Raw genomic sequence first — 17032 nt, forward strand, 5'->3', positions numbered from 1 at the left:
TGTCATGTATTTGCTTGGCAAGGTCTGTTTTATTTTTTATTTATTTTTTATTTTTTTATTTTTTTTTGGGGGGGGGGGGGGGGTGGCAAGAATCATCCTTGCCTTAGTGTCTATTTCCAAAGTCATCCCTGGCTTATATCAAAACTCAAAATCAGCTAACCTAGTGATTAACCAGTTATGCCTGATCATGTGGTTATTTTGTCCTCCTCTTTTGCTTAACATTCTGAACCATTCAAAAATAATAATAGATATCTAAACAAAAGCAAATCGTCAAGGAGAAACCATATAATTTACACATCAGATCTCATTTTCATAATGCAAAGACACATCTTAAACTGAGACATCGTGATCCAATTACTAATAAAATCACTTTTTCAGGAAAAGATTAGCAATAAAATTAGAACCCTAAAATACCAATAAAATTAGTTATTTCATAAACAGCTTATAAATAAAATTAGAGGCCACAAATCAACAATAATAATAATTACCTACAAAATTAGGCGTGTTTAAGCAGAATCATCCATCCAACCTCCCCACCATGTCCATATCCCTCTATACTTTTCTTCTCAACAGTAAAAAAAAAAAAAGTATAGATCCTAATGCACTTTTATTTTGGAGAGAGAGAGAGATGTTTGCGTTACGCCCTTCCTCCAGGGAAGCGACTATCTCCAAGATGGGGAGCAGGTGCGGATGGCTGGGAGACAAAAACTGCTCCTTGTCTGGAAGCCATCATCAACGTCTGTGGATGGTGACACACATCCGTAAGCAGGATTTGGTTGCGAGTACACAGGAGAGAGCTCACCCATAGACCGGTGAAATAAGCATCCAACAGGTTAGCCTAAGAGGAATGGTGTACACGTAAATTTTAAACAAAACAATTTTCTTTTTAGACAACTTAACCAGGATAAGATGCTAACCATGGTTAATCTGACGCCTCTTAACAGAATGACAAATCTGTGGCAAAAGGCAGGGGTGAATTTTAGATTGGTTAATCAGGCAGGGATGATTTTGGAAAAACCCTTTTTTTTGTGTGTGTACTGAACTGCAAGAATTATTATGGCATTCCATAATTAATTTATTAAATCTCCATTGATGAGTTATGGCAAGAATTATTATGGCATTCCATAATTAATTAATTTATTAAATCTCAATTGTTGAGGTGTGACAAGAAATATTATGGCATTCCATAATTAATTTATTAAATCTCCATTGATGAGGTGTGACTGTTAGTCATGTGACCATGTGTTAATGTGATACTGATTTGATTTCCATGTGCTATAAAGATGGCAGAAACTTTACCTATCAGAAGCAAATCAGGCTCAACTTGACACGTTTGTGGAATACAACCACAGACGATACCCTGGGTTCAGTTATCAGCTACCTCAGCTCTCGTGGTTTACTGTAGTCCTCACCTGCCGCCTTGCCATTGACCCCGAGAGTGTGGCCTAAGACACCTACCAGTTATTATTCAACGCACCATTGGGGTTTCGAACCTGCAACGTCTCACCATAGGGAGACGTGCACTGACAGCTCCTACCAACCACGCCGAGCCCCCGTTGGTAGGTGTATCTCGTTTGTAGCTAACAGCAAACACAGCGAATCCTATTATCGTACTATGTAATTACTCTTTGTTCCTGTTTTTTTGACACACATAATTACTCTTGTTTCTCGAGCAAGAGTGGGGCTTGTCATTTTCCGGTTATATGGTTTTAATTTTTTATTGTGAGTCAAGCAGTAGTTGTCTGGTTTCTGTGTAGGTTTTAACTAGGAAGGATTTGGATGTGTGCCTGTTGAACAGCATCACGGAGGTGTGCGGATAGGCCCGGGCCTATGGTGCTACAGTGCATCTGTTGGCGATTTCTTGCCTTGGGGAACAAGTGGTATTTTTTGTGATGTATGATACACGCACCCACCATGTAGCTGGTGCCATCTTTTAGCATCTTTTATCTATTGCGCCCAGTCTCTACTTTTGTATGCTACAGCTAGGGGTGTCAACTGGTCGGGTTTGGTTTGGACCTAGGTGGAACCAGACCTGGCCCTGGTTTTCAGGTATGGTATCGGGTTTGGACTTGGGTCTAATCGGATCCACTGTAAAAGAAACCATACTCAGACTCGACAAGAACTACATAAACCAGATCCGGTCCATACCTGGTAAAATAATATCTTTTATCATTTTTAAATTAAAAAATTGCGAGTCTTAATAGGAACTCGGGCCGAGCCAAGGTCTGGTATAAAATTGCAGGACGCTCCCATCCCTTGTCCAGTGATGGGTGTTATTGGGTCTCACGGTGTATCACATTGACTTTAACACTCATGGTCATGGGGACCAAAGTCCTGTTTTTATTATTTTATTTTTGTGCAAATTGCACGTGACCCACCCTCGAAACACGACAAAGGAGACACCGCTGTGAGTCACGTGGTGAACTTTCATGGGTCACTGCGTGCAAGAGATTATCAACTTTCAGCTCCATCTTCTTCCGTGGTCAAAGTGCATGTCGTATTGTGTTCCCCTGTGACCTACTTTGTACAATTGTGTTTAAAGTTTATTTTGCTTTGGTTAAATCATAATGTAAAGTGTAGAGTCACTTGTAACTTTCTCTAGGTCATCCTTGTATTTTGGTCCAGGTTGATCGATACATTGAAAGGTTAGCTCGTAGATCTGAAGTGTAATGAGCCTTCGGGCAAAATTGTAAAATAATGTAAATGCGTTGAGCTTTTTTTTGTTCACCCTCGTTGTCATTGCTTTCAAATGATTGAATTTCTTTTCCTTTATTATCTCTCGCTCCGTTGCACTCTCGATTATCAAAGCTTTCACAGCGACAAGCGAGTGATCATAAGACTTGCAGCGATAAGGAAGGACCATCGTGCCGCACAGGCCTATTGAAGAAGTAGGTTCGTGACAAGTGTTACCAGAGCCCATTTTTGAGCTGGGAAAGAAACTTAGGAGTCATTGTCGAGAGATACGCCGACAAGCCATGATTTGTGAGCAAGACATCGTGACGCACCGATACAACTTGCATAGTACCAAAGGTAAGACAATTGCTGAAGCCGAGGAGATGGGTTTACCTCGAGGCTATGAGCAGATGACTGAGACTGTCAACAGACTGGTAGCTGATGTGACTTCGCATGAGGAAGCAATTGCATGCACAATTGATTCGTTCGAAGGATTGGACGACGAGGTGACAAGCCTGCGAGAGCAGATAAACTTGCTGATGAGATATGTTACTTCGCTGACTACGACAGTGACCTCCCTGCAGACTGAAACAGGAGAGCTTCAGTTGAAGAACTATACTCTGCAATGGACAGTGACCCTCAATGACGAAAATGACGATAGACCATCAAAGATAGATGTGTCAAGGCCAACTAAGTTCAATGGTTCCAAGGATAGTAAGGCCATAAAAAACTTTTTGTTCTAGGTGAAAGATTACTTGGACATTTAGAATGTATTGGTCAAAGACCTCAAGGTGAAGGCAACAACAACTCTACTGGACAGAGATGCTATAGCATGGTGGAATGAAAACGTAATGATATGAAAAAAGGTCGTTGTATGATTGATACTTTTGAAACCTTCAAAATTGAGCTACGAGACTATTTTATGCCACATAATATACAATGTCAAGCTTATCGAATGGTGTCAGAACACAAGCATACTGGAGCCTTGATAAACTACATCAGAACATTTCAGAAGCTCATGCTAGATGTACCCAATATGCCGAATGAAGATAGACTCAACTGGTTTATTGTGGAACTACAACATTGGACACAACACTATTCTAACAAGAGGCATAATTATAAAAAGTACAACAACAACAACAACAACCAAGGGGCCAATTGTGACTTGTTGGTTTTGTGGTGATAGACATATTGCTAGACAATATCCAAAGTACCTTGTGAGGGACGATGGGCAAGACAATGCAGTGTAGGCAGAGAGTAGTGACGCCAAGGTCGTGCAACACAAGATGTGAGCCATGCAAACCATAAATGTAGTTAAAAGTTGTACAACCGAGAGTATGCCAGTTAGCAAAGAACTCATGTATCTAGAAGTCATTGCGAGTGAGAAGTCTACTACGACAACGGTAAACTCTGAGGCCACGCATAACTTCGTCTCGCGAGAAGAGACAGAGTGGTTGGGCTTGAAGCCTGAGCCAAAGCAGAGGGCCATCAAAACGGTGAACTCTGGGGCCAAGACAATCCTTGATGAAGCAAGGGATGTGGCTATCTAAATTGGAAGTTGGGCCGACAAAGCCAACTTCTCAGTGGTGTCCCTGGATGACTTCAGAATGATTTTGGGCATGGAGTTTCTTCGTAGCAAGAATGTGATGATGTTGCCGAAGTTTAACTCGATGACAATCATGGAGCCAAACTTTTCACAAACGGTGCAATGTCTTACTCTTGGAGTTAAGTCTTCAATGCTATCTACTATGCAATTGAAGAATGATGTCAAGCAGGGAGATCAAACATCCCTAGTCGTCGTGCGCACTGAAGAAAAGAAGGTGAAAATAGTAGTGTCGTCGACCCTTGTTCCACTATTGGCTGAGTTTTGGAGAGTGATGCCCTCAGAACTGTCGAAGCGTCTACCGTTGAGATGCAAGGTCGACCATAAGTTAGAGTTGACCCCTTCAGCAAAGCCCCTACTATGGTCCCTTATCGCATGGGGCTGACTGAATTGAAGAAGCTGCGCAGGCAGCTAGACGAGAAGGGAAGGCCATCTCTCGCCTATCAGTTTGTTCAAGATTGGCACGAGCATACCGAGTTGGCGAAGGCATTTTTGCACAAAGCGGCCAAGAGGATGAAGAAGTGGACAGACAAACATCGTCAGCCTGTTGGGTTTCATGTTGGGAACCAGGTGTTGGTGAAACTTTACCCGGATCGCACAAGCATCTTCCATAGATGGCACCACGGATTGAGTATGAAGTACGAGGGACCATTCACCATCACCAAGAAAAAGAGCAACCTAGCATACAAGCTGGACCTACCCCCAGACTTCAAGGTGCACCTGCTGTTTCACGTGTAAACCATTCTATGCGGACGAGAGAGATCCAGAACATAGCGCACCATAATGTGCTTCTATTCTGCAGAGGGCCCCGACAGCACAACAGACTGAGAAGTGTCTCAACAAGATCTTTCGCCACAAAGTCAATTACTTGGGTGAACCAAAGAAATACCTGGTGCAGTGGAAGGAGACTATTAAACCAACGTGAGAACTATCATTCCGAATGAAAAGCCAATATCTAGCTGAAGTCAGGGCCTACCATGAAATAGATGGTGCCGAGGGTGGTGCATGATTTAAAGAGGGGAGTCTGTTCCCCTGTGACCTACTTTATTCAATTGTATCTAGAGTCTGTTTTGCTTTGGTTGAGTCATGATGTAAGGTGTCGAGTCACTTGTAACTTTCTTCAGGCCACCCTTGTACTTTGGTTCAGGTTGATAAATACCCTGAAGTATAAGCCTATATATCTGAACTTTAATGAGTCATCAGACAAAATTGTGAATGAATGCAAATGCGTTGAGCTTTCTTTTGTTCACCTTCGTGATTGCTTTCGAGTGATTACAATTTCTCTCCCTCTATTCTCTCTCGCTCTCTTACACTCTTAATTATCAAAGCTTTTGCAGCGACAAGTGAGCGACCGTAAGGCTTGTGACGATAAGGAAGGATCATCGTGCCCACTGGCCTATTGAAGAAGTAGGCTCGTGACATATTGAGCTATGTGAAAAAATGTTAGGTAGCTCTCCCTAACAGGTATCAACCACTAAGAGAAATGATAATCATCATAGACTTAACAAGTTGGTGTTAAGAGGAGTTTCACATCCTTACGCAATCGCAGTAATGGTAACGATTGCGCATGCCATTTTTTTTTGTTGGACAAAAAGATTGCATATAAATTTACATGATGGCATATTATTTGTCACAAGCCTATTTCTTCAATAAGCCAGTGTGATGTGACAGTCCTTCCTTACCGTCCCAAGCTTTTCAATCGCTCACTTGCAACTAATTTTGTCATGGGCATAGAATGCTTCACAAACCCACGATGCGCCAAATTGCTCAATCTGGCCAGCCTAACAGCTAAAGGCCACGTACCAACATCTTTCTATGTGCTGAATCATTTTCATTGCCCTTGCATACCACCTCGTGCGCAGCTGATCAAACGCATTTTCAAATGCGTATTTTATATAGTCCATGTCACTTAGTGCATAATCATCCCATACCAGCTATCACTTTCGAAAAGGGCACAAACTTGCCTTAACCTTGCGTGCCATTGAACGTATTGCGACTCTATGTGCATGCCACAATAAAACCTCGTCACTGAAGAAACAAGACATTGCGACCCCCAATCCAAAGACCAATTGATGATTGAACACCATAGCGAAGAGCACCACCCATACTCATTCATCAGCGCCTAGGCATTCTCTCACCTAGCCTCGAGTCACCATATTCGGTTGGAATCACCTAAGGTGATTCTTGAGAAAATTAGCCCTAACCTACACACACCCTCGTGCGTCCAACCGCTACACATGTGACACTCCTGCAAGCTGAGAAGTCCTTAACCAAATCTTCAAAGGTAACATCTTCTGATCTGCTGGCACTGCTTAGCTAAACAATGCTCCACGTCTGTGCTGCCACACAACGATGCACTAACAACGATATTGTTGCCTATCGCGTGCTATGCTACCACCGCACGTCACCGATCAAGCCAACACATAGTGCACATTCCTACACTCGGTGCATTTTTCACTCAGTAGAGCTCCACACTACACATGCCCCATTCCAAAGGCTCGGTCTGGAACATTCTTCCCCACTCAAACCATTGACTTCGACAATGCTGATATAGGTAAGAACACCGTCTTGACTGATATGCCAGTTTTCTTTTGTACTTACCTTTAATCTACTTCTTTTTTATACCCCTCTCAACTTGTTCTGGATATCATCCACCATCGCCGCAACCTTTAACACGCCAAGTCTTATTCTTTAACGCGCCTTCCATCACTTAGACAGTGATATTTCGCTCCATCAACATCAAGCATCATTTGCTCGTGGAACCCCAGTGCAGTCTCATACACAAGCAGGTCATCCTCGCCTGCACGATAAACTTATTGTATTCAATCTCATGGCTAGGGTGCCTTCCAACTTCAGCAAGGATAATTTCAAGCCCTTCGTAGTCCTCGCAGAGAAAGACGACCACCAATGCATATCGCAGGAATGTCAACTCTCTTAAGCACAAATTTGCGATTTTCCAATGGTCTAAACTAGTTCTCAAGTGGGGGATGCCTACTTGCGTATCACCCCAAAGCGGTCATTGAAAGTGTTTTCCTAGGTACTCGTCCTCAGAAGGGAACCTTGGCCCAATGCTGCAACTCTTATCCAGAGCTATCACGTTGTAACTCTCTCCTAGAGTCGATATAACATTCTCGTAAGAACCAAACCGAAGAGCCACAAACTAATTTTTTTGTATACGCAATCCATAGAGAAACTGCCAAGTCAAGGGACCAAAACAATAAGCATCCTACAATCTTGGGAGAGAATATAGAAGTTTAGTTGAGTCTTTCATACCAAAATGTGAAAATCTATCAAGCTGAATCCAACGTGCATTCTCTGCATGCACAAGACAAACATCATGCTCCACTTGCAAACTTAACGCACAACTGATATAAATCTTTGGCTTATCTATGTTCCCTTAGCCAACTAAAAAACAACCTTGCACTTCTGCTTACGATGGTCAAGATGTCCCATACCATCCTTCCAACATCTTATTTTTGTGCTCAGTTAACAATATTTCAGTTGCGCAAATTTGCATAATTAAGATAAACTATCTCTATCATCTTTAGTATCATACACAATGAACAATAAGGTCTCCGTGAATCTTTTTGCTCTGATGTCAATTTGTCACGGGCATAGAATGCTTTGCAAACCTGCGACGTGTCAAACTGCTCAATCTGGTCAACCTAACAACCAAAGATCGCGTACCAATACCTTTTCATGTGCTGAATCATTTTCATTGGCCTTACGCACCACCTCATGCGTAGTTGCCTAACGAAAACTGATCAAACACATTTTCAAATGCATATTCTATATAGTCCATGTCACTTAGTGCATAGTCGTCTCGTACCAGCTATCACTTCTGAAAAGAGCATAAACTTACCTTAGCCTTGCGTGACATGGAGCGTATTGCGACTCCATATGCACGCCACAACAAAACCTCACCATTGAAAGAACAAGACCTTGTGACCCTCAGTCTGAAAACCAATTGATGATTGAACATCATAGCGAAGAACATTACTCAAACTCATTCACCGACGCTTAGGCATTCTCTCGCCTAACACTGCACCATACTTGGTTGAAATCATCTAAAGTGATTCTTGAGAAAATTAGCCCTAACTTATACGCATCCTCATGCATCCAATCGCTACGTGTGAAACACCCCTACAAGTTGCGAGGTCATTGACCAAAATTTCAAAGACAATATCCTTTGGTTTGTTAGCACTCCTTAACCAAATAATATTTCACATATGCGCTAACTTACAACGATGTATTAACAATGATACCATTGCTTTTCGCATGCCATGCTATTAACGGATGCATTTTTTAGAAAGTGGAGCTTCACACTTCACATGTCCCATTCCAAAGGCTCGATATATGAGACATTATTATTACTATTGCAAAAAAAGGAAAAAACTCCGGTTAATAAACGATAACAGAACCATATCTAAATTTTGCTAAGAAGATTTTTTTTTCTTTTTTAGAACAATAGAATATCTGAAGATATTGATCGACATGAGTGGACGGTACAAGGTAGCTCTCCCAAGAAGAGAAGGGCAAGGAAAGGAAGCCAACCAGGTCCCCTCCCAAACTGGACGGAACGGTAGAAGAAAGTGCAAGATACGACTCACTGGTTCAGGGAGCTGAGCTGACCTCCACCACATTGGTTGCCTGAAATCGAATGGGCGACCTGCGGGTTCGGGCCACTGCAAGCCGCTGGGTCCGCCCTGAGACGGAGCCATTCGTACATCTCCCCAAAGACGAGATGAACGTTCTCCTTGGGTTCGCCAACCAGCTGGTGCCACATCCCCGGGTAAATCCGGATGGTCTTGTCCCTGCTGGGCGACTTGTTGTAGAGGTGGATGCAGCAGGCCGGGTCGCAGACGATGTCGTGGCCGCCGTGGAGGATGAGCAAGGGGGCGTCCACCTCCTCGAACCTGGACTGCACCTCCCTGGCGACCCTCATGATCTCGAGGGCCGTGGCCGCCCTGGGCCAAGCTGTGCTCCTCTTGGGGCTGGCTCGGGCGAGGCGGGCCTTCCACTCCTCCTTGAAGGAGACGTCAGGGAGGGGCTTCGTGGGCACGACCCTCCAGGTCGGGACCAGAGCCGCAGCGAGGGAGAGGAAGTGCTCGAGTGGCCACATGGGCTTGAAGGCCGGGCTGACGCCGCACATGGCACCGTTGAGCACGAGCCCACCTCCCCAGGTTTGGGGGTGGCGGAGGTGGAGAAGAAGGGCGATGGCCCCTCCGAGGGATTCCCCGTAGAGGAAGGAAGGGAGGGAATGGGAGCGCTGCTGCTGCTGCTGGGAGAGAAAGGAGCGGAAGAAATGGGAGCAATCGTCGAGCACGGGGTTGATGTCGGGGATGTGATTGAAGAGGCCCTCTGAGAAGCCGTGACCTTGGAGGTCGAGCGCCGCGGTGGCGAAGCCCATGGAGGCGAAGGAGATGGATGTCAGCTGCACGAACCAACTGGACTCGCCGGTGAAGCCGTGGACGACGCAGAGGGTGCCGATGACTGGCGTCGGTGGGAGGGGGATCCAAGTCTGTGTGAAGATCCTGAGGCCGCGGGGGTTGACGAAGGAGGAGGTGGAGTGGGAGACGGAGTGGCGGGCGTAGAACTCGGAGGGGGTGAGGTCGCCGAAGGGGCTCTCCGAGTTGGCTTCCGAGACGGGGTGGAAGTAGCGGCGGGGCGTCCTCCTATCCCTCACTACCTCTGCCCATTGCTTGCTCTCTTCGCTTCCCACAGACATCTCTCTCTCTCTCTCTCTCTCTCTCTCTCTATATAGGAGAAACACCTCAACCAAATGAAAAGGCCCGTAGTTTTAATTTGTTCGCCAACTCTTGGGAGGGAGGGAGGGAGGGAGGTTAGAGGTTTGGTTGCACAACATTAAAGGCGTGTCGTTATGATTTTTTTCCGTCGGCTCTCTCTGCCTCCCTGCCGCGAATGAATGAACCGTACATGATTTTTCATCAGAATAAAAACCCGTAAAAAAAAATTATTTAGTTGTTTTTTTATGGGCTTGGCAGTGACTGGCCACCCATAGTAGGGCCCACGGCACATCAGGTTCCATGAAACATTGCAAGCTTTCCCTCCGTCTTCTTTGATGGGCCCCACAGCTGACAGGCTATACCCCAAAGATGGAGGGCGGTCAGCTGCAGCGGCGACCTCAATGTGATTGCACCTGATCCGACTGACCATCTAGTTGAGCTGAGCTGAACTAGGCCGGTCGTTCTAATTCCATCAGTGGATGTCGGACCCAAACTAGTTTTGGTGATTCCATTTTGCTTCTTGGGTTTCAACAAAAAAAAAAATTTATGGGAATCGACAGCTTACACGCAGTTCGTGTGATGCCTCATTTTTTTCACCATATGCCGGGTGGTTTGCTGTGTTAGTCTCTGGCGTAGTTTCTTCAGTTTTGGGTTCCCTCATGAGCCTCTGGTTGCCAAGTCAGTAAGATCAGGTAACCCCACAATAAATTTTGAAGAAAGCCTCATGGCTTTGGCACCAAACCGCCAAATCGGTTCCACTGGATCATGTAATTGCACAAAAATGAATGTGATGACACGCCCTATAACTTCTGCTATTTCACAATTCATCGTCAACCATTTTTTTATGTCGCAAAGCTCCTTGCAGACGTCTATCTGTCGAAATTCGCTGGTGGTAGTTTTTTTTTAAAGGCAAACTGGGATTAGGAGACCCCTACCAGTTATACAATGATACCATTGGGATTCAAACTTTCAACGTCCCAACACAAGGTGACGTGCATTAGCTGCTCCTACCAAACAAGCGAAGCCTCCACTGGTGGTGGTTTGGTCACTCTTTTCACTGGTCCTGATTGACAGAATGTTGGAGATGTTTAATATTGTGGTGTGGCGATTATGGATGGCCTGGAATTTTCTCTCTCACGATAGACATGATATCTCTATCCAAAGAATCAAGAATGATATTTGGGCAGCTTGTGTACAAAATTTTAAGAAAATTAAGTGGGATGCTAGTCTTCATGATATTATTCACAATTGGATGAAGTTTAGTATTGTTTTCGGTCCCTAGCCTCCATGTATTTTAAAGGATGTAGACTGTCAAGTTGCTTCCTTCAGAACTCCAGCCAAGGTTTGATTGGCGTATGCTCTTTGAACTCAATCCACCAGACTTTCTTTTATCGGAGACGCAGGGATGATTTTGCCTTTTTGGCTTATAAGGTAAGGACCAGTATGAAAAAAATCTCAATATTCTATGTGATACTACCAGCTCAAGACCATTAAGATCGAGGACACATCTGGTGATTTGACAAAACACAAATTTTTTAGAGTGGGCCTCAGGTCAGAGCTGCCTCTGACGGTAATCCATGAGAGGTCACCCTGATGCTGTATTCATGTGATAAATGGCATTCTAAATACCATAGTTGAGTTCTCTCTCTTAAATGGATCCACTTTTTTTTTCAGAGCCGATGATGCCCTTAGATGAACAGCATCTAGAGGTTGTCAAATGAACTACTGAAAACATAATCCAACCATGGCTAGTGTGCACATAGAATATTGAGATTTTCACTGAGTGGCAATACTAAATAGTGTGCAACCACTCCTACCAAAACAAACATACAATGCAATAGAAATAGAAAAACACCAAAGAAAACAAATCAAAGGCGAGAACACCCCGATTTACCTGAAAACCCCCTCTTCAAAAGAAAAAAGGAAACACACAAGGCCACCGCAACAAATCCACTATCTGAAATCAAGTAACAAAGCTTTCTCCTAGGTTTGAAGACACAACCTTCTTGATAACAAGAATCATGCCTTGTGCTCTCTCAGTGGTAGAAGAAGCCCCAAGTCTTTTCTCTCTCACAAAGCGGAACATCATATTCTCATGTCTCTCGCCACATTCCCCTCTACAACAATAGAGGACTCAAGACTGAGGGAACAATTACTTAAAACATAGACATAAATATACCTCTAAAAGTCAAATTAAGTTTGACTCTCTACAAAAATAACTCAAGAGGTGGGTCACCCAAATGAGGATGGACCCAACCCAAACCCAACATGTGTGTGTGTGTGCACGTGCAGGCGTGTGTGTGTGCACGCGCAGGCGTGTGTGGTGTTGTCCATCATTTACATTGTCAATGCTAGAACCCACATATTCATTTTACTCATCACTATCTGCCATTCAGATGATGTTTCAATGGTGCATTTGGGTTTCTTGGCTAAGCCAACTCTATCATGCAACAATTAGAGTCCAGTTTCAACTGCATGCAATCAGGTCTCTTTAAGGGTAGCCATGCTACTTACAGAATAAATCCACTTAGGCTGCAATTATTCTCAATTTAGAGTCTTTTCACACACACACACAAATGGTTTCAAGACTTAAAATTGATTTGCAGAAATTTTCATGCAACGTTTTGCCATGAGTTTAATTCGGCATGTAATTGCACAAAAGCAATACCAATTTTGTTCTATAAAATTGCATTTATAGTGCACTATGAAGCAAGAGTGAGTGGCATAACAACACCCAGAAAGAAATCTGAAACTGTGAACTAAGCCGCACAGAAACAAGAAAAGGAAAAGAATAATCATTGAGAAGCTTCCAGGCATTGTTTGTGAACAAGATGGGCTCTTGGAGCCTATAAAAAGATTGCAGAGGTGGTGTTAGAAAAAAAGGGAAAAAACAACAACCTCCTCTGTAGATAGGAAGGTCAATCAACCTTTCTCACTTCAGTACACCCTCGATCTCAAATGTTAGGACTTCTCTAACAGCGTAATTGATATTTTCACTAAAATTTTCTTATCACAAGCACAAACGAAGATCAATTTTTACTGCCTGTTAAATGGATGTAAAAACTTAAGATAGGAATTCTTGAAGCCCCATTATGAAACCAAATCCTTGTGTAGATGCATTGCACGTATAACTTCATTTGAAAGAAATGCATGAAAATGCACTCACATGCATCTTTTTGGAGAGCAGTTTCTACTGAATGTTATTTTGCATGGGAATTGGTCTTCGAATGATAACCAAAAATGTACGTGCCACAGCAGCAAAAGATTGAATACCTGCTGTGCCTATTCATGGAAAGAAAGATGCACACCATAAGAAATTTAACCCAAATGAATTTTGTAGTTGGGATTTTATCTAGAGCTGTAAAGTTGCATTTTTTTCATCTTATAGTTCATAAGAAATTAAATAAGGTAGAAGCACCTTGATAGTTGTCACTATGAAACTTGATATTCATGTTAGCAGTATATTGCCTGGTTTACATTAGGTGAAAAACCATAGTGTTATGAAATTGTACATAGAATATGAAAATAATATTGATCAACTTTCCCTTAACTTTGAAATACTGCAGCAAACACCACATGTACAAGGAGCATTTAATCCATTATTTACTGAATTCTCGATTTTCACATCTTGTTAGCCGTGATTTTTCCACCATCTTCCAATACAGTCATTTTTTAACTTCATCATCACATGCTGAATATAAAAAATGTTGCAGAAATTTGTTAATAAAGAAATAAACCACATACTGGAAAAACATCACAGAAGTGTATTGAAGTAAACCTCAGTCATAACGTGCATATAGGTACTTTTATTGAGAGCTTCATGCATTTTTACTGATGCTGAATAATGAACTCATCATTAGAATAGAAATTAATCATTTTAGAAATTGTCAACTCATTTAATAACAATAAAAATAACGAATAGGTTAAATGAACAAGAAATGCATTTCTTTCAAGAGAACTATAGAAGTCATGAAAAAAACAACAGAGGGAAGAAGGCTGTGAGATCACACTCCGTATCACACCAAGAATACAGTAGCACCAGCTTGATACAAGCCAAACACCTATTGCGGTCATGTATACAGTTATGTTTCCCTACCAGAATAAGGAAAAAGGTTGTTCACCTATACAGGCAGCAGCCACACCTTTCTGGAAGTGACTTTGAAGTGCAACAATGATGCGATGAAACATCATTCGTAAAGGGAAAGAAAGAGCTCTAACAGGTCAAAGAAGTGACAATTATTAAGTGTAGGACAAGGTCAAGAGGAAATAGGTGGTAGTAGTCCTTTTCTCCCCTCAAAATGAATAAAATATGCTAATCTTGTCCAACTCGGAGCATTGCTTAAGGAATAGCATCTTTAAGAAACATATTAAATGAAATTGAGATACCATATGATGAGTGTAAGTGATTTAGCTTCCAACTTCTTTTGCGTAAAATTGCATCTATTTCTGTTTTTCCACTTGCCCTTGTATTCTTATTTGTTTTGCTTCAAGGAGGCCTTATCTAACTGAGTGCCTTTTTAGCCGTGAGGCTACATGGCACAAGAAATTGGGACAAAATACTGCTGCAGAGCTTGATAGGGTGCTGAGAGCTTGGACATTCAGCCACATCGCCTTAAGAAGAAATCTGGTTGTTGTAAGAAAAATAACGTGCAGAGAGTTTGGATCAGGTCAGGATAGACCCGATCCACTTTGTAAAGTATTATATAAAATGTCTTTGTATTAAGGGTAATCAGGTCAAATACTGAACCTAATGTTTTCATATTAAATACTAATGAAAACAGGAGGCAGCTACACAGAAAAATCGTGGACTGCTCCTCTATTCCAACATCGTCTTCTTTCTCCTTTTCTCATACATCTCTTTTGCAGGTTTTCAGAGGCACGTTGCATATATTTCTCACATGGTATCAGAGCCAACATCTTCATCCAGGTAACCCTTGATCAGATCTGGTGTCTCATCTAATCTTTCTTCATCTTCCTCCTTGGTTGCCATTCTCCTCATCTTCCTTGCTTGAGATCCCTCCTAATAACCACTCCGCTTTGATCTTTCTCACCTTTCATATTCCTCTTATACTAAAAAAAAGAAAGATCTTCCTCTCTTGATCTTTCTCACCTGCTGTTCACGTTTCTCCTTAAAAAAAAAGGTGACAAAAGTGAGAAAATCTTGATCTTTTCAATCACCAAGTCTCAAATCATTCCTTCTTCCTAATTTCTTGTTTTCTTTTATTTTCCCTGTGCTACAGCATATCAGGAAAGGGGCAGACGTGATCTTGAAAATCACGCTGGAAATTGTGATTTAAAAAAAACCTTGACTTGACTTCTTTAGTTTGGGTATCATTCATATTTTGACTGTCACAGCTTAAACCCTACTTGGTTCTGTCGAACAAAAAAAAATGGCTCATGGGTTTATTTTCAACCGTCTCTTTTATGCACTCAGTTTTTTCAAATGGCTCAACTTCCTACTTTTCTCATGAACACTTTCCTTCTTTCTCAACTTGTTCCTGAGAAACTAACTTCTCCAAATTATCTCATTTGGAAATGTCAAATCACCCCTTTCATAGAGAGTCTAGATCTGATGAGACACCTGGATGACTTTGATCCGAAGTTTACTGAATGCCTAACAGAGAAAAAGGATGAAGGGAATACTGAAAGCAGTCTCACGCAAAATCCAGCATTTCGTCAATGGATTTGACAGGATAAAATGTTAATGGCGTATCTTTTGTCTACCTTTTCACAGGATGTCCTTATCAGCATAGATGATGGAATGAGTGTGAAGAAGCTCTGGGATAAACTTCATGAAGTTTATTCTTAGGTCTCTCTGAATCCAGAGCAATGCAGTTGAAATCTCAATTTCTGAACATAAAGCGGAATTCGCCATCTATCATGAAGTACATGAGCAAGATGAAGACCGTCACCGATGAGCTGACCTTGATTGGACAACCCGTTTCTGACAAAGATAAGGTCCAACAGAACGTTGCTGGACTTGGACCAAAATACTCCAAGATTGTCATATCTCTGGAGTGCCAAGAACACCTTCCTCTGTATGAAAAACTGCGACCCATCTTGCTGCAATTTGAAGCTTCACGTGTTCATAAAGGGAGTGATGATCAACGAGATAAGCCTGTTGAAGTTCTTAATATTAATGTGGGATTAAATAAAGGTTGATGGCGGCAGAATAATTTCAGATCAAGGGGCCGAGGTAGGAACTATGGACAAAGGGGAAGAGGATTACTTCTCTTACCGCAACAGCAACAATAGCAAAATTTTCAGCAGCATCAAAACCAAAATCATGGAGGTCTTACCTGTCAGTTATGCAAGAAAAGAGGGCATAGTGCAACTGATTGCTAGGATTTGCCTAGTTATGGAGTAGCAGCAAGAGCGAAAAAGATAGAACACAATGCCAACTATGCCCAAATTTAACAGGGTAATGAGCAACAACGAAACCATGAAGCTTTAGCTGTAGCTTTTCAGCAAATGCAAGTAGATTCAACAGAAAAAGGATCTCAGGATAGAGCGTAGATTTTGGATTCAGGAGATAGCAAACATGCTACAGGTGATGAGGGTAAGATTTCTGAACTCAAAGTTTATATTGACCATGGTAAAATTATTACAGGCGATGAAAATATTCACCCCATCACCCACATAGGAAAAGCTCATGTTTCTAGCATTCTTAAACCTCTAACTTTGTCCAATACTTTTCTTGTTTCGGGCCTCAAACGTAATCTTGTGTCACTTTCTCAACTTTGTCAACAAAATAACTACTCCGTTATCTTTACTACTTCGTCTATTTGTGTGAAGAGACTGGATTCAAAGGAAACATGTGCTGAGGAAGAGAGAGACGGGAACCTATATGTGATAAAAGAAGCTCTGAAATTTCAGCTGCTCCTTTCTGAGTTTCAATCTTCTTCAAAGCCATCAATTGATCTTTGGCATCGACGCTTGGCTCATTGTGGTCATCCTTTTTTGCAGTCCTTAATTAGTTCTGGTTTAGTGTCTGGTTCATTTTGTAATA

General features: G+C 42.3%; 1 protein-coding gene across 1 annotated transcript; it reads right to left on the reverse strand.

Annotated features, from left to right (window-relative positions):
- Positions 1-8607: 8607 nt before the first annotated feature.
- On the reverse strand, positions 8608-10184 carry LOC149821532 (caffeoylshikimate esterase-like). Its single transcript, XM_089980780.1, has one exon. The coding sequence runs from the start codon at positions 10002-10004 to the stop codon at positions 8883-8885; it is 1122 nt and encodes a 373-aa protein (XP_089836906.1). The 5' UTR covers positions 10005-10184; the 3' UTR covers positions 8608-8882.
- Positions 10185-17032: the final 6848 nt, after the last annotated feature.

This window comes from Nuphar pumila, chromosome 11 (genome assembly GCF_984573655.1).
Source record: "Nuphar pumila chromosome 11, dmNupPumi1.hap1.1, whole genome shotgun sequence".
NCBI classification, from domain to species: domain Eukaryota; kingdom Viridiplantae; phylum Streptophyta; class Magnoliopsida; order Nymphaeales; family Nymphaeaceae; genus Nuphar; species Nuphar pumila.

Bases quoted from the DNA above. Each gene is read 5' to 3' on its own strand.
- LOC149821532 (XM_089980780.1), bottom strand. From the start codon at position 10,004: ATGTCTGTGGGAAGCGAAGAGAGCAAGCAATGGGCAGAGGTAGTGAGG.